A 24418-nucleotide genomic window follows, 5' to 3' on the forward strand; every position below is an offset into this window, starting at 1 on the left:
GATCACTGCAATCAGTTCCCCCTTCCTCCCGTGCTCTCCACACCTTCCCCCCTACCCTCCTGATATCGCTACTCCCATTCCTGTTCCTGGATTCCATGTGTCGTGAGCTCTGTCTCTTATCTGTACCTGTGTACATGCTCTGGTCTAATCCCAGTGAAAGGCAGTTCTGGGGTCATGATAGTGGGGGTTGAGGAAGCCTCAAAGAACCAGAGAAATATTGTGCGTTTCCTTGGTGCTATACTGCTGTGCCAATATTTTAAGTAAGTCCATTCTCTTTTCCTTTATTTTTCATCTTTAATGATAATTTTTCAAGTTAAACTCAGTTCATTCTGCTCAACCCTGCTGAGACTTTCATTTCCATCCCAGATAAACTGAATTAGACTCTACATTTAAAAAAATCATTTTATTGGGGGCTCGTACAGCTCTTATCACAATCCATACGTCCATCCACTGTGTCAAGCACATTTGTGCATTTGTTGCCATTCCCATTCTCAAAACATTTTCTTTCTAATTGAGCCCTTGGTATCAGCTCCTCATTTTCCCCTCCCTCCCCGCCCCCTTCCCTCACGAACCCTTGATAATTTATAAATTATTATTATATTGTCATGTCTTACACTGCCCTTTGTCTCCTTGCACTCATTTTTCTGTTGTCTGTCCCCCAGGGAGAGGGTTATCTGCAGATCATTATAATCAGTGCCCCTTTCTCCCCCACCTTCCCCTTACCCCCCTGGTATCTCTATTCTCATTATTGGTCTTGAGGGATTTATCAATCCTGGATTCCCTGTGTTTCCAGCTCTGATGTGTATCAGTGTACATCCTCTGGTCTAGTCAGTTTTGTAAGGTAGGAATTGGATCATGATAGTCAGCGGGGAAGAAGCTTTAAAGAACTAGAGGAAAGTTGTGTTTCATTGTTGCTATAGTGCACCCTGACTGGCTCATCTCGTCCTCACAACCCTTCTGTAAGGGGATGTCCAGTTGCCTACAGATGGGCTTTGGGTCTTCACTCCGCACATCCCTCATTCATTTTTTGTTCTTTGATGCCTGATACCTGATCCCACTGTCACCTCATGATCACACAGGCTGATGTGCTTCTTCCATGTGGGCTTTGTTGTTTCCTAGCTAGATTGCAGCTTGTTTATCTTCAAGCCTTTAAGATCCCAGACACTATATCTTTTGATAGCTGGGCACCATCAACTTTCTTCACCATATTTTCTTATGCACCTGCTTTGTCTTCATTGATCGTGTCGGAAAGGTGAGCACCATGGAATTCCACTTTAATAGAACAAAGTATTCTTTCATTGAGGGTGTACTTGAATAGAGGCCCAATGTCCATCTACTATCTTAATACTAAATCTATAAATATATCCATATAGATCTATTTTCCCCATCATCATAAATATATTTACATATGTACATGCCTGTGTTTGACCTTTATAAGTGTCCTTTGCCTCCTAGTTCTTTCCTCTATTTCCCTTTACTTTCCTCTCATCCCACTATCATGTTCAGCCTTCATTTGGGTTTCAGTAATTCCTCTGGGTTACATTGCCCTTGATCAAGCCCTAACAGGCCTCCTATACCCTCCTTACCAACGATTTTGGATCACTTGTTGTTCCCTTTTCCCTGGGTTTGTTAACACTCACTTTCTTTCCCCTACCACCCCCTCTCCCATGTCCCCCCGCCCCAACCGTCAGTCCAGTTGTTTTCTGCTCCAGATTGTTTATCCTGCCTATATTATCTAGATAGACCTGCAGCGATAATAATAAGCACAAAAGCAAGACAGAACAAAACAAAGCAACAAAAGAAAACAAAACAACACGAAAACAAGGACAAAATAAAGAAAGGACTGTAAACAGTTCAAGGTCTGTTTGTTGACCTTTAGGACTGTTTTCTGGTCATCTGATGGGGTGCCATGCCCTGTCCCCTCATTCTATTTTTTGTATTCCTTGTAGACTTCATTGCTCTGTTCCCCTTGCTGTTCTGTTACACGCCCTTAGTGTTTCACCTCAGTGTTTGGGGGTCAGATTGAGCGCAATTCTCGCACTGCTTCTCTAGTGTTGTCCCTCATAGCGCTATGGGTCAGTGAGGGACATTGTGTCTCATAATGGGGCCAGCCCTATGGTCCACTGTGTGCTTTGGCAGCTTTGAGCGGGAATATTGCCCTCCGGGCTTGGTGGGCCAGGATGTGTTCCACTCTCTGTTCCTCCCCCTTCATTTGCTCCCGTGTGCTCTGATCAGACACGTCCCACTCCCTGAGCTGTAACGTCAGTGCTGTCCTCTGAAGTGAATTTTTCCGCAGCAAGGGGAAGCTTAGACTACAATTTAACACGCTCCCAAGTGATTCTAAGAGAGTGCCAGGTTCTTATAGATGTACATTCTGATAAGTTCTTATTCTGGTAGATATAAGAATTATTTATATCCTTAAAGATCTCCCAGTGATTCTTCTAGATTCCAGATTTTTACAGATTTTGTAGAGTTCACTTTTGTTGGGACTACTCCCCCCTCTTGTAGCCACAACCTGGGAAAACCATGTTTTATCTCCTGTCATAATTCTTCAAAGGACTGTTCATATTTCTATCACATTTGTCTAAAATTTCTATGGAAAGCTCTGCTCTTATCTTCAGCTGATGTGAACACAACAATTTTGGCACCTATTGAGCAGAAAGTTTGCTTTACTTTATTTTTTTAGTCAAAATTGTGTATCCTGATCCAACTGAGATGTCTATGTCGGTGTCTGCAGTTGCTACTGCTATCAGCTCTCTTAATTAAGTTACAGGTAAGGTTAACTTTTCTAAGAAATTGATGCACAGGTTCTGCCTTTATGGGAATCATCTTCAACATTCCTTAAAATGATGTATCCATTGTAAATTGATGACTTCCTTGGGGCATTATCTTCATAACCTTTTGTAAAGCATCGTTCTTCCACCAAAGCTTCACTCTAAATTAGATGCTTGTTCTTGCTTAATTTTTAACAGAATTTATGTTCCTCTGACATAGGTTCTTTCAAACTAAATATTATCTTTCTTAGTACCTCAAATCAGATACCATTTAGACATGTTATTAGAAAAACTTAAAGTTTTCTTATACACAAAGTAGTTTTTAAACTATAATTTTGTGAATTATTAAATTGAAACAAATCAAAATCACTTCCTAAGTGAATAAGAATTTTAATATGGGTTTACAAAGGTTCTTATTGAAAACTAATTTAGGAAATCTCATCAGTACTATCTGATGACCAGTGATACTAAAACTAAAATACCAACGACAAAAATACTAATAAGTATTTTGAGGTTAAAAAAGTCCTAATGTCCATAACATTTCCATCTAGATGTTTCCAGTGTTATCTTTATGGGGCACAATGAAAGTTCATTTCTCGAGTTTATACTACTGCAATTCTTTTAAACCTAAAAAAGATTCCTGATCTTTTTCACATTATGACATGAAATTTTTATTTGTCAAACTCTTTTTATAACCTCATAGATGATAGCATTAGAGATCTATGTTGATAAAAATACTGGTTTATTCATATTCCAGGAGCCCTAGTTGCATAATGGTTATGCATTGGGTTGCTAACCACAAGGTCAGCAGCCCAAACCCAGTGGCCAATCCGAGGCAGAAAGATGATGTTTCCTACTCCTATAAAGACTGACAATCTCAGGAACCCGTGGTGGCAGTTCCACTGTGTCTGTAACGTTGCACAAGTGGGAATCAGCTCCTTGGTAATGAATCTGGAGATGACTTTTCCCGAGTGGTGAGATAATCCCTTTTGGACCCAATGTTCTCCAAAAAGAGGGTGATTATAGAGTTGGAGGACAGTATGCAGAGTGATGTGAGTCAATCACAAAGCAGCAAATATGATGAGAGTGATATGAAAACAAATATCTTTTTAAATGTTTCACAGTATAAGAAGCAGACTTAAATGGTTATCAGGGGGTGGGGGCAGGGAAGTGACAGTTTAGAGAGTAGACAGACATTAACTTGAGTGAAAGGAAAGATGATATCACAAAAGAGTGATCTGGGGGAGAGGGTTGGGGTGAGAACAGGGCAAGCCATGGGGAGAGCTGGTGAGTTATTTAAGTAGTTGGAGGCAAAAATAATGAACTGATATATAAACTTCTACCTAATTTACATGCAGAGAAGGTTTTTGTTTTAAAAAAAGAAATGGTCACTAGAGGTCATGGAAGTACTGCCTAATCAATCACTTTGCCCCCCCCTCCCCCCATGCACACAAGAGCTGCTTTCTCTATATGACAATAGTTTCTATATGTGACAATAGTTCCTCCAAACTACAGCTCACTGAATATACTGAGCAATCCTAGCAAAGACCAGGGAGTCTGCCTTCAGCAAGCAGCAGCCTTCTTTGCAGAAACCCTGAAGCATGCAAAGCAGCCTACACTGCTCTCCTAGATGGAGCATTTATACAAGGTAAAAGTGAAAAACCCACATCTATGGCTTTCAGCCTATTTCAGAAAACCAAAGCCACTGAAAACGAATAAGATAGCCAGATTGTTTAAGCTGCCTACAGCAAAACCAGCATTACTCAAATCTAATCACTAGGGTGAGATATTCTGCCTCTATTTGTCTTGCTTAATTTTCAGAGAGAAATGGAAATATTGTGAAACATTTAGACTTGATGTTATCTCCATTCTTCAGTTCCTTTTGGCAACAGATTCAGTTATTTGTCGGATGTCACGATCCGTGTTTGGTATCAGAACCGTAGATGGAGAGATATGGTCTAAGCTTTAAAGGGCTACAAGGAGGCTGGGGAAATAAGCAGAACAACAGCAGACTCTTCGGCTAAAGGTATGAAGACTTAGGTAGGCACTAACAGAGGAGGGAGGAGTACGTAGAAACCATAGACAGTTGACAGAGGAGCTGTGATTTAAGGAAAGGTGAAGAAGGCACAACTGGCTTTCTAGGCCCAGAAAGCATCATGAAAGAGTAACCCAATGGAAGACATGTTTCAGAAACAGAATTCTGTTGGTAACACAGAGCATGGATTAGAACTGGGGCAGCGACGTGGATGAAGTTAAAAGTTTAGTTCATGAACTACTCCATGTAGGAAGCAACCTAGGCTTAGACCATGGAAGTGGGTCCAGTGGTACTGAGATGGCGCAGAAAACAAATGGTATAGTTCAAGGCAAAAGAATGGTCACTCAGAACAAAGCATCACACTAATAGGACTAAGCCTGTTACACCTGTGGACTTTCAGTGTGGCCCCCTTGTGAAGATCCCTCAACCTGTTCAGATGGGGTGCCAAGCACTACCCAAAAAGTCAACATTCTATAATCGGGATTCCTCAGGGACTTCGTGAATTTGCTCCCATTGCTGGTCTTACAGACTAGAAGTTAAACAAGCAGCCATCTAGCAGGGAAACAACAAAACCCACATGGAAGAAGCCCACCAGTCTGTGTGATCATGAGGTATTGACATGAATAGATATCAGAAGTTCAAAAATAAGCACTCAAATTGATGTGAAGGAGCATAGACATGGAGACCCAAAACCTACCTGTAAGGTAACTGGATAGTCTCTCACAGACGGGCCACATGGAACGGATAACATATCCAGGTTGCAGCATAGCATTGATGAAACAATAACTATCTTCCATTTCTTTAATATTTCCTCCCCGTATTATTATGGTCTTAGTTTCACCCCATTAATCTTGTTAAACCTGTGTATGTTCATTTGCATAATTAAGAGTATTCGATGCATGAAATCCAAGATAGATAAATCCTTCAGAAACAGTAACAGGAGTGATGATTCCCCGAGGCTATGGGAAGTGGGGGAGGAGGGGAACTTGGTAGCAATAAAGACTGCATAACTGCACTCGAGGGGACCGGATAACAGGATTGTAGGTGAATGGATACATTGGATGGTGTAAGATACAGCAAAAAATAAATAATATATGACCTACTAACAAGGTTTCCTGGGGGTTTGGGTGGAGAGTGAGGGGATAAAGGAGAGCTGATATCAAAGAGTTCAAGAAGAAAAAAAATATTTTAAACTGATGGTAGCAGCATTTGTAGAATTATGCTTGATCTAATTGAATTATGGATCGTTACGAGATCTGTAAGAGGTCCCCAGAAAATGATTTTTTTTAACATGGTTGTAGGTCAAAGGGGAAAGCAGAAGGCTGAGTGGAGCTCAGCTCTCCAAAGGCAGAGCAGTTCTCTCCATGTGCTCCTAGAGCTCAGGACGTGGGACCTTCAGGATGCAGAAACTGGATTTATGATGAGTGGTTGTCCTGTGCGACAGCAAAGGGAATGGAAGAAAGATGATTTCCAGCCAGGAGTCTTCAGAAAATACCAGAGTGACAATGGTGAGAAAGAAATGGCAAACATAACTAGGCAGGGGGAAAGAACTAAGAGAAAAAATAAGTAAAGACTGAATATGAACCTCGAACTGCCCTACAGTGCATGCCACCGGACACAAATATATTTCTGCATCTTAGCTCTCTAACCTATATACTGGGATTAATGTCATTTGACATGCCAATGTAAAGTAACAGCCACCACATCAATGGCCCATGAGTCCAATCCAGCCTGTGTCGAGGTTTCTTGGACATTCGCTACATTCATTTGTGTTTTGTCTGTGACTGCTTCCACACAACAGTGGCAGAGCTAAATAGTTTCAACAGAGACCTTCTGTTCCACAAAGCTCCAAATATTTACTACATGGTCCTTTACAGAAAAAGCTTCCTGACCCCTATAGTAAAGGGTCAGTACACAAAGTCCCCAAACTCAGTGCAAGACCTGCAGTAGAGTCTCAGTAGCAATGCTTTCTCTACACTTTCATGAAGGCCATATGTATTATTGAGGCAAGAGAGCATGGCCTTTACTTCATGACCATGGGCATCAAAGAACAAGGCTCATTTTTATAGACTGAGAAGAAAGCAGTATTGTTAGCGAAGACCTGATCTCAGAATAACCAAGTACTGCCAAGCAGTTCTGATAAAGTTAGAACTTTATAGCTATCCTCACAGACCCAACCACTGCCCCTGAGGGGACTTTGACCTACATCTAAACTAAAACCAAACTCACTGCCATCGAGTCAATTCACAGTGATACTATAGGACAGGGTAGACGTGCCCCTCTTTAGGTCCCTGATACTTAAATGTTTACAAAAGCAGATAACTTCATCTTTCTCCTTCAGAGTTGCCGGTGGGTTTGAACCCCTGATCTTAGGGTTAGAAGCTCAATGCATACTTCACTACACTGCAGGGCCCCTTATTCCAATCCATGCCGGCCCTGTATAGTGTCTCTGCGGCTGTAAATCTTTATAGGAGCAGATGATTTCATCTTACTCCAGCCGAACAGCCGATGGGCTTGAACTTCCACCGACTTGTACTTTTCACAGCTTAGCCCAGAGCCCCATCGGGACTCCTCATACCTCACCGACCGCTGTGGAAATATGCACAGAAAGCGAACAGCACCTGTGAAAAGCAGGTGCCAGGGTATCTCCCCCGGAGTTGCATGCCTGCTCAAAACCGAGGGCTTTGGGAAGACCATCGGGCATTGTTAGACGCCGGAAAGAAAAGCCAGCTTAACTAGAAGGGCCAGACCTTCCAGATTAAGAGCTTGCAAAGGGTAAGTGAAGAATCAGATTCCCTCAAACAGAGAGCAAAATTCACGCGGAGATGCGGATTTTAAAGAGTCTACCTATTTTCAAACTCTCATGCATTAGGAAAGGGAAAACACAAAGCTTTGTTTCAAAACTTTAAAGACAAAACGACTTTTGGTGGGGGAGTATTTCTCTAGCTTCTGAAATTTGAACTCTTTACTAAGTAGATATCATCAGATGCCGTGCCCTGGCGGCCGAGTGGTTAAAGAACTTGGCTGCTAACCCAAATGTCAATGGTTTGAACCTACCAGCTACTTCCAGAGAGGAAGATGTGGCAGTCTGCTTCTGTAAAGATTTGCAGCCTGGAAACACCAAACTCTGGGGTCAAAGTCACCTCAGTGGCAGTGGTTGGGTCTATGAGGTGGTTCTGTTCTATCCTAGGAAGTCACCAGGAATCAGAATCAATGTGAGTAGTGGGTTTGGCTTGATGGGTAAATCATCTTCTATATAGAGTTAGAATCAGGCTAAAAATAAATGAGACTCTAAATCTTTATAGGCGCAGACAGCCTCAGGTTTCTCCAGGAGTGGCTGGTAGATTTGAACCATGGACCTTGCAGTTAGCTACCCAACACTCAACCCACCACACACTAGGGTTCCTTGAGCCTCCTTGAGCCTCTCAAGAAGAGAGAAAACAAGAGTGTAAAGAAAAGCACAGAGACGTTTCCTCATAAGAAGGCAACTGCAGGGGTTATGTGCTGGCCTGCAACCGCATAGCTCACAGACGGAAACACTGGGCTTTTCAGTCTGGTAAACAGTCTCAGAAACCCACGGGGGCCACTCTCCATCAGCACTGACTCAATGGCAGTGGGTTTGCTTTCCTTCAGTCATTGGTCGTAATAGGAGACCTCCGTGTAGTCTTTTCTACACGAACAGATTACCATGAAGCTATCCCATAGCACCCAATAAGAAGAGCTGACAGGCAGCACAGTGCCATCCTGTTTTCAGGCTCCCTTGTTAGATGCATGTATCCAAGTGCACCAGGGAGAAAAGTGCATCAAGGTTTTGGCATTTTTTGAGTAACTTCATAAAGACAAATAAACACAATCCAAAGTGATTTTTTCCATGATCATTTTTTCCCTTTAAGCACATGCATGTACTTTGTACATTGTAAAATATGCCTTCAACTCTGTTTCTCCCATGTACCTCCCTAGGTGTGGTCTTCCCTCCCTCCAACTATCTATGCTTCCACCCGTTTATTGCGAGACAGGTGTTTATTCTTTTATTCCTGGCGTGCTGATTGTACTTACCTCAGGGGACTCATGTTATACCTGTCCTTTTGAGTTTGGCTTACCTCACTTAGCATGATTCCTTCCAGCTCTTCTCACGAAACAAAGTGTTTCATGTGATCGTCCATGCTTTTCAGTGCTGCATAGTACTCCATTGTGTGTATGTGCCAGAGTGTAATAATCCACTCATCTATCGGTGGAAAATTAGGATGTTTCCAAGTCTTTGCGATTGTGAATTGTGCTGCAATAAACATTGGAGCGCAGATGACTGGTCATGTTTTATTTGTTGCTTCCACCGGGTATATGCCCAATAGAGGGATGACTGGGTCATAAGGTAGGTAAATTTCCATTTTCTTTAAGCATCTTCAGATTGCTTTCCACAGTGGCTATACAAATCTACATGTCTGGGGTCTTAAAGGCTTGAAGGCAAACAAGCGGCTATCTAGCTCGGAAGCAACACAGCCCACAGAGAAGAAGCACACAAGCCTGTGTGAACACAAGGTGCTGAAGGGATTTAGTAGAAGGCACCAAAGGACAAAAACCATCAATGTGTGATCACCTTCCCTACATAAACGCTGAAGATGAATGTGTGCATAAGTAAGTGTGATGAAGAAGGCTGATGGTGCCTGGCTATTGAAAGATATAACATCTGGGGTCTTAAAGGCTTGAAAGTAAACACATGGCCATCTAGCCCAGAAGCAACAAAGCCCGCATGGAAGCAGCACACCAACATGTGCGATCATGAAGGGCTGAGGGGACCAGGTTTCAAGCACCAAAGGTGGGGAGGAAAAATCATATCACCGTGAATGAGGGGAGCACGTGATGGGCATTCAATGCCCATCTGTAGACAACTGGACATCCCTTGCAGAGGGGTAGTGGGGAGGAGATGAGTCACTCAGGGTTCAGTGTAGCAATAATGAAACTCACAACCTTCCTCTAGTTCTAAAATGCTTCCTCCCCACAACTATCATGATCCTAATTCTACCTTGCAAACCTAGTTAGACCAGAGGATGCACAGTGGTACAGATGGGAACTGGAAACACAGGGAATCCAGGACAGATGAACCCCTCAGGACCAGCTGTGAGAGTGGCGATACCAGGAGGGAAGGTGGGTAGAAAGGGGGAACCAATTACACGGATCTACCTATAAACTCCTCTCTGGGGGATGGGCAACAGAAAAGTGGGTGAAGGGAGATATTGGGCAGTGTAAGATGTGACAAAATAATAAAAATTTATAAGTTATCAAGGGTTCATGAGGGAAGGGGAGGGGGAGGGAGGGGGTTGGGGGAAAAGGAAAATCAGGAGCTGATTCCAGGAACCCAAGTGGAAAGCGAATTTTGAGAATGACGAGGACAACGAATGTATAAATGCGCTTTGCACAATTGATGTATGTAGGGATTGTCGTAAGAATTGTGAGTCCCAATGAAATGCTAGAGAAGCAAAAATAAATAAATAATAGATAAATAAATAAATAAATGGCCGAAACTGGGGGGGAAATATCAAAACAGTTTTGTACCATTTAAGTTACTTTATGCATAATGTCTGTTACCTACAACTTTTTAAAACGTGTTTGAACACATAGCGTTCAAAATCTTTATGATGGCTCACGAGTTACTGTGAGAGAAGGGAAGAGCAAGGACAGAAAGCAGTTTTGCACAGAATGCTGATATTACTTGACTTCAAGGACACAATATGTTTCACACCTGCTGGATCCTTTTAAGAAAGAAAAGGTGATCATTTTGTGTGTGTGTGGAGCCGTACATCCATGTTAACCTAAACTCCAGCCCATTGCTTAGTTCCTTCTCTTGTGGATCTAGCTCTTCTCCTCTGTAACACAGAGAAGTAACACCTTTTAACAAAACGGGGTCTCTAGACAATGTCTTTCCGCTGCGAAGGTAAAAGCTGCGCTAACGTGGAAACAGGTTGTGCACCCTGCGGATCTGATGTTGGGCTGCTCCTCGTTCCACAAAGCAAACATGCTCATTATATGCATGACATGCATCCCACTTAAATCACACTAATATGTTGGTTTACTTCATCATGGTGACTGGTTTATTTTCAATCCAACCCAATTCTGATTGCAAGCACATCTCTGACATCACTGCAGGAAGGAACTTCAAAATATTTGTGGAGAAATGAAAAGATAATGGCACTTCTCTGTCATCCTTTCTTAAGCCCCCTTCACAGGTGTTGAAGACGCCTAGTGGTTGGGCCGCTCAGAACAAGGTCAGAACCACCGCTTCCCCCAAACCAGGGTTTCAGCTTCTCTGTAAGGAGTTACAGTCTCAGAAGCCCAGAGCGGAAGTTCTCTCCTGTCCTACAGGATCAGGGAGATTGGAATGGATTCATTGGCAGTGGGGTTTGTGTAGATTTTACAGTCAGTGCTTGGGAATGGAAACATGAGGAGGCCTGATCCCTGACAGCAGGGGAGTCAAACAGGTGGCCTGCGGGCCACATGCGGCTTCCCAGATAATTTTTGTGACCCGCAATGCTCTGAAATAAAATGAAAATAGAAAAAAATTGCTATGAAGAAAATAGCGCTTAGGGGAGATCGAGGCAATACCATACACAATTCCCCGTTAACCCTTTAACTCCTGAAGACGAGTAGACACGTGGCCCCGTGCCTTTCCCGGGGGCCTGTGGACGTGTATAAACGCGCTGACTCGGTTCTGGCGATGTTTAGAAGCGATATGTCTGCCACTCTCAGTGGCCCGTAATGTAAACAGATCCCAAGAGTGAGAAGGCTAAAATGAGCACTCTGGGTTGTGTACTGTTATGAATCATACCCAGCGGCAGCGCTAGTTCACATTGTTTTTAGAGGGAAGCCATTACGATTGTGCATCATGTTTGTCAGCTGTGCAACATTTTGTGTTTTTATTAGTTACTTTGTTATATTTTCCAGTCACAACATAAGAGATAAGTGAAAACTAGTAGGAGGAAAGGGCTGGCAAGTTTCCGGTAAAAAAGAATAATTTTAGTTTTATAAATACATTAAATAAAATAAATGTTTAAATAAAGCAATGGTATAGTGTTTTAATTATCCTAGCCATATTCCTGAATCCTCACTTCAAAACATAAGTTTAACAAAATTTGTAAATGTGATGTGGCCCTCATGGATTTTGCGCCAAATGGCCAGCGCTTTAATTGAGTTTGACACCCCTGCTTTAAAGCATGGTGTGGGACCTTTGACTGCCAAGAGCCATTTGACTATTTATAACATTCTTCTTGGCCTATACGGGTCAAACATTTAATTAACTGACCTCTAATGTGGTGGCATAGTGGCTACACATTGGGTTGTGATCCCCAAGTCAGCAGTTCAAACCTACCGGGCCCTCCAATGGGGAAATGGGGTTTTCTACTCCTGTAAAGAGTTACAGCCTTGGCAACCCACAGAGGCAGTTCCATCCTCTCGTACAGGCACCGTGAGTTGACATCAACTCGATGGTAATGAGGATGTGATGGCTAGGAGCCCTGTTGGTGCAGCCATTAAGCGAAGTGCTGCTAATTGGGAAGTAGGAAGTTGAAACCATAAGCAATTCTGAAGGGACAAACATGAGGCTTTCTACTCCTGTACATAGTTACAGTTTCAGAAAATCCACAGGGACAGTTTTACTTTGTCCTAGAGGATCACTGAGTTGGCATCGACCCAGTGGCAATGAGGTTGGCTTTTGGTTATTTAACCTGTGGTCCAGATATTGCTCCCCAAATTATATATGGAATTGCCGTGAGCTGGAATTGACTTGATGGCCATGTATTTGTTTGGTTCTTAATTTTCTAGTATCCTACACAGCCTTATTCACGATGTTGCCAGACAGGTGGATCTCTAAGATACAGACTAAAAATTGATTTTAAAAAATCTATATTTAAGGAATACATTCAGGGGATTCCTTAACTTATATGACATCAGATAAGACAACTACAGTTTAATATCCCAGATTGCATGCTGGGTTTTATATTAATTAAAGCTCAAATAAAAGGCTAACCCAAATTAAGTCCATTTACCTACAATGTACTGTTGACTAAGCCCTGTGCTGTTTACACAGGAGTGGAAGTTGAATGAACCCTGATTGTGGCTTCCTACCCATTTAGAGTCAGAGAATATTTTGATTCATGTGCAAATATCCTGGGGTTCCTTGAATGCTAAAACCAAGAGTCCCCACCTGGAGCAGCACTGGGGTTACTGGTCTGCCCTTGAACTGCGATGACTCAGACTCCACGCAGCTATTTAAAGTGGCATTTAACACTTGCGGTTGCCTCCAGGAAAGTGAAATGTTCAATCCCAGGTGGCAATGACCTCAAGTGTCCTGTCACAAAATCCTGGGAGACTAATGAAAATACTGCTTCCTGCTATTCTTGCACCACTAAAGCACTTTCCATGGATTTTCATCCCTGATCAGGTTTGTCACAAATGTTTATATTCGGAATGAGTTGTTTTACTTGATGTTTATATTCGGAATGAGTTGTTTTACTTGAATGGCAAGGTTGCAGCTACTCTTGGTTACCAAATACCAGTAGTTCACTGCATTTGGAGCAGGTGGGTTCAGTGAAATATGCACAGGAGCCTTGTGGCATAGAGGCTCTGGGCAACTAATCAACAAGGTGAGTAGTTCAAAACCACCAGAAATTCTTATTATCCATAATTTGTTTTCATCCACACAAATGCCTTTGGATAGTCATCAAAACCAAACATCTTACATCCATTTACTTTAGGTACCTTGCTTTAGTCATATTCAAAGACCTTCTTTTACTTAAAACTCTATAAAAACAAACTATGAAAGGGATTGAACTAAGAACAAAACACAACTCATTCATAGTAAGAATTAATTATGGAGTCAAGCATAAGTACACAGCCCAAAATAATCATACACAGATACAATGTCTGGCATAATTCTGATGTTAGCTTGTGGAGCAACCTGGAAAGGCTTAAGGAAATAAAAGTAAATAGCGTTCTCTTCTGCCTTCTGTCTATGTGCCAGTCATCTAGCTGCTCTGAGATACATTGGCTATGTCTGCATGTCAAAGCTGTCTTAGGTTGGAGAAAAGTCTATATCCTTAATATTTTTATAGCTCTGATTGTAAACCATAAAGTCACTATCAGGAGATGCGGGGAACAATAAAAAGTATCCAGAGACCAAGTATGGGCATTGTCTTCAGGGCTCAGACACTGGGTAACTTTCCCTCCTCTGGGACGCTGCAGATGCAGGAAGGCCTTTCTTCAGTGAGCACCCACCAGACTTCTGGAGGGCAGTTCTGCTCTGTAGGACACGGAGTGGCCATGGGTGCAGATCAATTGCGCCACCTCAGCTCCTTGGTTCTTCTGCAATTTGCTTTATTTCATTGACTGTATTTTTGATAAATCCTTTCATGTTGACTTTTTGTTACTAACCAATTAATCTTCACTTCTAGTATGTCATTCAATTTTCTCAATTTGAAAGGTGAGTGACGGGATAGAGTCTGGCCTGTCAATCAAGATATAACCAATGAGGTCTCTGTGTGGGCGTGGTCATGTTCTGAGGATTGTAGGAACTCTATAGTTTTCCTTCTTGGAGGTAGAAGAATTCTCTTTCTCTGCTCACTTCCTGCGAGACATCCCTGAGAAGAAGTTACATGGACCTACGCTGATGCAGCACTGGGTGCTGGAGAAGCCATGTGGAGACCCCTGCCAGCACTGAGATGTTTGCACTGCCACTGGATCCAAAGACTTTCTACCCATTGGTTGACCTACATTTGGTGTCACTGCCTGTGTTTTGTGAGTTTGAAGAGGACTTTATGGATCAGTATTAGGCATCTGGGCTAATATGGTATTTATGGGCTTGGACTAGACTGGACTGGGTTGGGATGCTTTCTTAATGTACAATTACACTTTATATAAAGCTCTCTCTTATACACACATAAGTTTCTATGGATTTGTTTCTCTAGTCTACTGGGACTCACTATATATATATATATATAAATTGATCTATTCTCCCTCTGATGGGCATTGGTCTACCAAGACTCACTCTCTCTCTCTCTCTCTCTCTCTCTCTCTCTATATATATATATATATATATATATATATATATATATATATATATAAAACTCTTCTCTCTCTGATGGGTATTGCTGTATATGTAAATATAGTTAACATTTTATTATGGTGCAGATGGAAGTTTACAAGGCGAATTAGTTTCCCATTCAATAATGTATACCCATCTTGCCTCATGACATTAGTTGCCATCCCCTCAATGTAAAAACATTCTTCGTATTCCCTCCCTGTGTTTCCTGATTCCATTTGTGCCCCTTTTCTGCCCCTTCTTGCTTTTGTTTTGAGACAAATGCTGTCCTTTTGGTCTTGTATGGTTGGTTGTTCTAAGGAATACTTTCTTCTCAGGTGTTACTATTCATTTTATAATTCTGTCTCATTGACATATAAATTATTTTTTGCATTATAAACATGTGACTCTGACCAATTATACTTTTTTAATTGAGTGCTAAAAGCTTTTTATTTTCAGATGGCACAATTGATGTAATATTTACTATTCAATAAAACATTCAAGCCAGCAGTAATCAATTAAACCGGCTAACTCAACATTCTATAACAATCTTACATGATGAGGTTCATGAAGGAGAGGTTAATTTACATCTTTATGCTATACATGATGTTGTCTCAGGTGCCATTAGGTTGGGCCTGACTTAGAGTGGCCCATGCACAAGAGAACAAAACACGCCTAGTCTTATACCATCCTGTGTAGTCCAGGTAGACCAGAGAAACAAAATTTATAGACACGCATATGTGTATAAAAAAGAGCTTCATATAAAGAATAATTGTACATTAAGGAAACATCCTAGCCCAGTCCAGATCAATTCCATACATCTGATATTAGCCCACATGTCTGATATCAATCTATAAAATCCTCTTCAGACTCACGCAACACATGCAATGACTCCAAATACAGGAAAATCACAGGCCAGTGGGTGGGCAGTCTTGAGGATCCAGTGGCATTATAAGCATCTCAGCACTGGCAGGGGTCTCTAAGTGGCTCCTCTGGCTACTGAGGTCTGGCTCCATCAGCCTCTCTCCAAATCTTCTCCACAAAGATGTCTTGCTGGGAGTCAGCAGAAAGAGGGTGTGTCTCCCACCTCCAAGGAGGAATCTAAGAGTTCCCAAAATCCTCAGCAGAAGGCTATGCCCACACAGAGGTCTCATTGGCTATGAGGTGATTAACAGGCTAGCCTCCACCCCTTCACTCTTAGTCCTCTCAAATTGACAAGTGATTACTTAACTGCCACACATCCTCATAATTCTTGCTGTCTCAAAGCCTCTTGTTGCAGGATTGTTGCTGTATCAATCCAGCTCATTGAAGACCTTCTTTTATGCTGCCCCTCTGTTTTACCAAGCATCACCTTTTTTCCCCAGGGACTGAGCCCTCCTTATAACATGCCCAATTGCTTCTCGGCCTTTTGGCTAAGATCGAGTGTCGTATCTGTTCGTATCACATGCCCAAAGGACATGAGAAAGTCGCACCATCTTTCCTCCTAACAAGCATGCTGGCTGTGCTTCTTCCAAGGCAGATTTGTTTGTTCTTCTGGCACTGCGGGGTATATTCAATATTTTTCGCCAACACCATAATTCAAAGCCATCAAATCTTCCTTGTACTTTGTAGTTCCTTATGCATTATATATTATGCATTGCATATTTCTGTAAAAGATAAAAGTAGCTAGGAAAAAGGGAACTATCTGTGATATATTTAATGTAGCATCTTCTCAAGCTTAGTTTTCATGAAAACGAACTACTATCTCCTATGCATGCAAAACCTGGACAATAATGAAAATAGCCACAAAAGAATACATCTGGCTTACCGTGTTGGCAAAGACCAGTGAACAGGCTCTGCACTATCAGAAGAACAAACAAATGGGTCTTGGACAAAATACTCTTTAGAAGGGGGGACGGTGAGAGTTTTTCTCACGTCCTTTGGACATGTTATAAGAGAGGCCAGCCTCTTAAGAGGATACCATGATTGGTCCATGAAAAAGAGGAAGCCCTTCAAGGAGATGGACTGGTACAGCAACTGCAACAATGGCTCAACCTACAATGGTGGAGGATGGCATAGGACTGTGTGGTGTTTCCAGATGTTGTACCACGGTCACTGTGAGTCAAAGCTGACTCAACAGTCCGCAACCCCAAGACCCACAACTGCGATTGCTATCCCAAATGGGCATTTGATAAAAGAAGGATGTTAATAGACAGCGATAAGAACAGCTACTTGCAATGCTGAGGAAAAAGTTAAATGGTATCCTAGAAACAAATGTTGAGGAAACAATGAGTTGCCATCTTCTTGAGGAATTAAAATAGTGATGGCTGTATTCTCTGTGATCATTAAGTTTTCACAGCAACCTTTCTCTGGAGAAGAAAAAGACTTGAAAATAAAAAAGTACGGGGAAGCTCTCTGTGATGAAGACGTATGTACAGTGAGGCTTTTCCTTACAAGTTCTTAGCATAGAATTTTTCTTCTTTTCTAAAATGAGAGCTACAGCACAGATGAGAACACTTGATCAGAAAACATTATTCAAACCCTTCTAGATCGTTCCAAAGTGTAGAGTGCTAAATATTATGACCATTCTTTCATCATTCTTATGCTTAACTAAAATAGCTGCTTTACTTAACAATGTCTCTCACTTGAACTAAAGAAAACAAATCTGTTAATAACCAAAGAAGTGAACATGAAATTTTAAAAACCAGAATATTTAAACATCGCCCATGTGCTATGTTCTGTGATAACATTGAGTAATGTAGAAAGAAGCCCTTCTCTCTTTTCACTTTGAAAATAATAATTACTTGGTGAGTTTAAAAAATCAAGCTTGGAAGCACTCTGAAAGTCTCCCATTAATATTAATGCAAATCAATGATCATTTTAAAAAGATGGAAAAACTTCTTGAAAATTAAGACAAGCCCTCTTTAGATGCCATCGAGGAGCAAATAGAAAATGAAACATGCATGATTCTGAGTTCTTTTTGTCCCCAAGAATATTCCCCATATTATATGTTGCCCAAACTGGAACATGTGTAAGAGTGATAAGAGGTACTTTATTAATAAGGCTGGATGAAGATCATAAGTCAGGGCTATCACAGAGAAACTGTGGACCTAGGTAAGAAGAGTCAAGATGTACAAGTTTTATCAACTTTTTCCAGTAGAATCAAAAAATTGCATCTTTGGGACATTTCACTAAAAGAAACAATTGTTTTCCATCTTCTCTATTTTAATTTTGCTCGGCAAAGGGAGAGTCATTGAAAACGAGCAAGACTCTTGACGAGAAAGACGAAAAGCAGTGGCTGCCAGCAACGCGCTCAAGCATGACAAGAAGACGTGAAGATGGCGCCGAACGAAGTGTTTACGTCTGTTGTTCTATTTCATTTCGAGTCCGGGCCAGCTAGAGGACACCTAACCACACTGTTTGACTGAATGACCCCTCATTTCTTCCAGGCTTTCAACCCTGTTCGTCTGCAGGGGCAAAAATATTTTTCAAAGGAAAAGTAACTGGTAGGTTCAAACCTCTCACCTTGAGGTTCCGAGGGCACTGGTAGAACACACACACACACACACACACACACCACACACACACACACACACACACACACACACACCAGTTGCCATCGAGTCCACTCCGACTCCAGGCAGCACGGTGGCTGCTCGGGGTTTTCAATAACCGATCTTTGATCGTCAGGCCTTCCTTCTGAGGCCAGTGAGGGTTGATTCGAACTGAAAATGTTTTGGTTAGTAGCGAAGCACCTAATGATCTGCACTACCCAGGGACCGCACACAAGTGGTTCCTATGAACAAATGAGAAGAATGAAGCGAGGGAAGCAGCGGGTATGAGGCTGTGTCCCCCACTCCCCGGCCCCTCCACAGTTGCTGGGAGGTTCTCGCGGTATTGATTCAGAGTAACACACATGCCTTTCTGTGGATATTCCCTTTTGTTCTCACCAAACAGAGGTTGCTTGCCATCTGGCTTCCTGACCTGGCACCTGAGTCAGCATGGGGACAGGCACGGTCTTGGGGCCAAGTGTCATGTTCAAAGCTACGTTCAGAGCCTTCAGGCATGCCTACGTGGGTTTGCCTGAAGACTGAGCTTGACCTGCAGATATTCAGAGAGAGGGCGCTGTACTGTGCTGACGCCTGCAGTTCCTTTCAGCCCTCGAGTGGCCTTATGTACTTCCCGTTGTTGGTTTCAGCCGCACGGAGGTTAATATTACATACCTGGGACTGATCTCCCTTCAATGCTCTTAGGCCAAAGTACTATAGGCAATATTTAACGGAGGAGTTACGGAAGTCCCTTTGGGAAGAAACCAAAGAAAAGAGAGAGAAATATTTCCATTCCAGAAGAAGACTAAATTGCTTTGGCCTGGAAGACATGCAGGACCAAGTCTAACTCCAATCCACTGTCCAGGAAACCGGCAGGCAGTTAAGCCTGTCTCTTACCATTGCACGTTCCTATGAAAAGTATACCAGAGTCGGCAATTCCATGTCATGGTAACCCAGATATTTGCCCCAGCCATCCTCTGGGGCCATTTGGCTGGACCCCACCCTCACAGATAGACTCCAATTTCAATTTTGTACATTATCTCTACAAAAGTTTATACAGACCGTCACGAAGACTTACTGAAAGGATTGAAAAAGGCCATTACATAGAGTTGGCCCACACCATGCCCTGGACAACATGGAAATCCCAACTTTTAACAATCCTACCATTCAGTTGTGAAAAGTGCAGTTATTCACGGTCTTCTATGTATGTGTAAAACTATTCAATTTTAACATTTGAAATATATCACAAGTTTTAACCCTTGTTTTGTTTTTCCTTTCAGTTATGAATACATCAGAAGCATCAATAAATGGAAGTGGCTCTTTCTAAGACACCTAGGAGAACTTTCTGTTGCAGCCAAATAGATATAGTCAGGATCAAATCTGAAAGCAGGGTCTGGCGGGTCCGTTGGTCTAGCAGTAATTTTGTACGTTATGAGAACAGTTGTTTTCTAATTGACCAGTGACCGAGCTTTATTTGAATCTATTGTAAAACATTTCACTTCATTCTGTACGAAAGCTCCAGCAAGTGCTCTTATAACTTTTATATTTTTTGTTATAAAATAACAAAAATGATTAAATGATTAACTAGAGAACACTAAATGATTAAATATAGAAAATAAATGATTAAATATAAAAGGGAACAAAAATGATACTATCCCATCATCTAGAGGTAAACATAGCTATTATTTTGATATTCAAGTTTGCAGAGTTAATTTTTCTGTCTAACTATTTTAATGATACATGTTCATATACTCATATGATATCAGATAAGGTAACCAAATGTAAGAGGTCAGCAATCAGATGTTCATCTCCAAAGATGTCTTAAATCCTAAGCAAGTAATGGAAAGAGATTGCAAGTAAAGTATTCTTTGCAGGCCTTTCTTATCACACAATCTTTATTTACTCATACTATAAACAATGTAGTGAGGGCCAGAATGTTATTATACTGCAGTTTTAATAAAACTACTTGTTTCTAAGTTGTGAACATATTATCCACACATATGAAGTGTGTTACCACTCCTTCAAGAATTATCTGAGAAAGAATAAGTTACATGCCTTGTGGAGATGCTGGAAAAGGTAGTGGCTTATATAAGACATCATAGAGAGCTAATTTTAAAAGGTTCTAAACTTCACACAAATGAACAATCCTTTCACTAACCAGCCATATAACTCAAAGTTCGCAATCTTCTCCATAAGTTTTTGCTACTCAGAGAGAGTGTATAATCATTTAAATAAACATCTATGGACTTTTTGTGAAAATTGGATTTAGGATGTGTTTAGATGAACACAGATTCTCTAATTTTGACTAAAACTTTGAAAAAATGTATTACTTATAATTACATGGAATTTGTCAAAAACCATTGGCCTTAACTACTAAGAATAGTTTGTGGGTAAGTATTTGATCTATACTTAGATACTTTGGAGCAAACTTTAAAAGTCTGGGTGACACATCAGGTCACAGGATGAATGGTATATCGTAATAGGTTGTTATACTCATCACCTCTTCAGAGAACCAGGAATGACTGGCTATTTCTAGAATTAAGAAATTCAGTGATTTCCTCCATTGGTACACTGTTCCATCCATTCTAGAAATTCTTCAGAATCAATGTATATGATTTCCCTTTAATACCATTACCTTTAGAAATGTGTTTTAAATGTTGCTGTGAATAAATAAACAACATGAATTTTTCAAATTTTCTTTGATGAAGCTGCTTATTTTTACATACTTGGGTAACTATGTAATTTTACATCATGGGGAAAACAGTGATTTATTCCTCAGTTGCCTAGTTAATTTATCACCCCAAATACTCACTTCAATCCAGAGTCTATCTCATTTACTTTTGAAATCCCCCTCTTATTTTCAGTCATAGTACGGATATGTAAGTAAACATTCAGCAGTCCTTCTTAATGAAAACAGACAAGAATAGCACATTTCTTCTATGTTAGAGGTGTAACAAAAAGCAAACAAATTATTCATAAGCACACACACACACACACACACGCACTAGTCAAAATCCTCCATTGCCCAGCAGTCTCTTATTAGGTTCAACAGCAACAGACTTTATTTCAGGTAGTTCCCTGTTCAAGCTAGAAAATAAGACGTCTTCAGAAGGCAACAAGACCCTAACTAGACATATCAAACAACGCAAGAAGCTCTTCTTTGATGTCTGCATTCAGTGGATGACTTAAATTATTGATGTGATGTCGACTGTCAGATTGAATGTTAATTTCCAATAAAAAGGCACACATGACCTATTATAATTCTGTAGTTATTGCAATTTAGAATATGTAGTTATTGCAATTTAGATAATGCGAGGAGAGATGTAAGTTATTAAAAGAACTCCTGTAAGGACACACTCTACTCCCGTCTCCATTCTTCATTCCACTTTAATCAAATATGCACAAATCATCCATTCTCTGCTCCTCCGACTAAAGCTGACTCTCCTGACTTTCTTAAGTCTGACTGCAAGACAGAACTCAACATGCAGGAGGAGAACCTGTTTGCCTAACACTCCAAACTCCAAACTGGAAATAAGAGTAGATAAACAGAATGCTGCAATTGTATCCAAGTTGATGGCAACTTTTGGCTTTGAGGTTCTGATACACATTGGCACAATGGAAACACCTGAGTTTCTTTCATTCCAAGCCAACAATACATGACTACTGAGATATGACACTCTCTCGGCGGCGGGAAGGCTGGGCACCTTTATCAGGGGAGGGAAATATATGCATTCTGGACATTGAGTCATGCATCCCCAGCTTACTTCGACAGGCCTACTCACGATGCGGCTGTCTAGTCCTCTGAGCTTCATCGGGCCTTGCCCACCTCTCTTCGCTTAAACCACCACACAACCACGCCAGGAGGCAAGCGCCTCATCTATTGCCGGTGACAGGTGTTTCCTTTATTCCAGATGCAAGACTCCGAGCCCCTTGGTCCTGAGCCAATGGCGCCAACACCCCATAGCACCGAGCCAACCAGACCTCTCATTTCACTCCGTCATGCAGCCTCCTCCCGACGGCTGACGCTCTTTCTAAAAGACTAATGCCATCTTGTGCCACAGGCCCCAAGCAAGGGCACCTGGAAGGGCTTTGGCTGTGTGGCCACATTGGGAGGGGCGCACGATAAGCAAGCCGCGCCGTCTTACCTTTGCAGCCACCGACGAGTTGGGTTTCTCCAGCAAGTCCCACAGTTTCTTCCTTTTCTCGGGGCAACACGTGTTGTCAAACTCCTCCCCCTCTCGCTCCCTCATGGTCTCCGCCTCCCGCCTCAGTTCCTCGTTCATTTGCTCCTTCTTCTGATGGTATCTGGCCTGGCAGCAGGACTCCAGGTAGATCTCATCGATGCCCCAGTAGTCCAGCTCTTGGCCAAAGGAGAGCGCGCACATTTCTTCCATCATGTGGAGTTTGCCGGTGCGGTAGAAATTTAAAATGGACGTGAAGGCGCCCGGGTGCCGGTCGAAGAAGTACTCGTTCTCGGCCAGGCTGTAGTCGTCGCACACCTCCAGGAGGCCCTCGTGCGTGTTGCAGTCCCGCAGCTTGCCCAGGCGCGTGCGCGGCAGCCGGTCCAGCGTGCGCCACAGCACCTCGTGGTGCAGGCCCCCCACGTTGATTTTCACTCGCCGCGAGCACGATTTGCTCCAAAGGATGTCCACCGGTTCCGGCGGCAGGGACAGCGTGGACCTGGAAGCCTTCCTGTTTAAGCCAGGGGGCGCCTTTTCTGCCATGTTGAACCAGACCCGACCGCAGATCCAGAGGCAAGGTCAAGTGGAGGAATGGTCCCCGGAGGCAGGCATGTCCTGGAGCGCGGCTGGAAGAAAGCAAGAACACCCCGTCAGTGACTTGCACGGCTCGTAGGGAATTTCTTACTGTGTGCGAGCGCCGCATTGTTTATGTATAACCAGAAGGGAGAATACTAATGCCCGCACATTTATGGGGATATGCATCTTTGTCTGCATCCATAAGGAGGGGAGGCAAAGACAGCACAGGGAGGGTACAACCCTGGTGAGGTGTTGTGTTTACTTTTAAACTACCTGTAGGCTGACAAAGGTTCCCTGGTTGCACCGTGGTCAGGGGCCTCAGCTGCTGACGGAAAGATCAGCCGTTCAAACACGCCAGCTGTTCTTTGAGGGGGGGCTGGAGGGTGGCAGGGAGATGTGGCAGCTTGCTTCCATGAACATTCACAGGCTTGGAAACCCTATGAGGCACTTCTACCCTGTCTTTTGGGGTCTCTGTGGATCAGAACCAATTTGATGGCCGTGGGTTTGGCTTTCTGTATAGGCTGACAGAGATCTCTGGGAGACACGCGGGTGGAGGAACTCGCCCCCCCCCCCCCCCGCAGGCCTGGTGATCTGCTTTCCGAAGATGACAGTCAGGAAGCCCCTGGGCAGGGGCTCCACTCGGCAATGCAAAGCGCTGCTATGCGTTCGAAGCCACTTGATGGCAATAGATCTAGGTTGAGAGATTCCAAACTTGTCCATCACTCGTCTTTTTCCTAGCTCCAGACTAAAATATAAATGTGCACATCAAATGTACCTAGATAAAGCGCATTCACCTTAGACTTAACTGAGCACATTCCCAACAGGCTCAACCAGTCCGTATTCCTCCTCCATGCCAGCAGTTACCAACAGGCTCACAGTCAGTCACTCAAGCCCTAAGACATCCTGACCTCTCCCACCACATCCCATACGTACCAGGTCTTCTCAATCATGTTTCCTCAATGTTGCTTAAATCCTCCACAGCCCCTCACCGCCTATTCCCACGACTCTAGTTACTAACCTGAGCTCTCTCTTTATATTCCCATAAAACATTTTCAACTAGATCAAATCTCTAGTCTTATCTACACAAACATGTCCATTCAGTGACTAGAATGATCTGCGAACGCACATGTGTAACCCATGTGCTTCAAAGCCTAGGAGTTTGTACTTTTACATCTGGTTACTCCTTCATTCTCAACTGCCATCTGTCCCTCCTGCCCTTATTCTCACAACTGCAGACCACATACAACATTCTATTGAAA

General features: G+C 42.4%; 1 protein-coding gene and 1 pseudogene across 3 annotated transcripts in view; one reads left to right on the top strand and one right to left on the bottom strand.

Moving 5' to 3' along the window:
* The window catches only part of KCNB2 (potassium voltage-gated channel subfamily B member 2), a 495578-nt gene that overhangs the window by 434611 nt on the left and 36549 nt on the right, over positions 1-24418 (bottom strand). For all 3 annotated transcript variants that reach the window (XM_075549582.1, XM_075549581.1, XM_075549583.1), the window contains exon 2: positions 22548-23209. In XM_075549582.1, coding sequence (XP_075405697.1) covers positions 22548-23126 — 579 coding nt within the window. In that variant the 5' untranslated portion in view covers positions 23127-23209. The remainder of the gene's footprint in view (positions 1-22547; positions 23210-24418) is intronic.
* Positions 16268-16352, top strand: LOC142449420 (U2 spliceosomal RNA; annotated as a pseudogene).

The sequence above is a fragment of the Tenrec ecaudatus genome, chromosome 5, assembly GCF_050624435.1.
Source record: "Tenrec ecaudatus isolate mTenEca1 chromosome 5, mTenEca1.hap1, whole genome shotgun sequence".
Taxonomy (NCBI): Eukaryota; Metazoa; Chordata; class Mammalia; order Afrosoricida; family Tenrecidae; genus Tenrec; species Tenrec ecaudatus.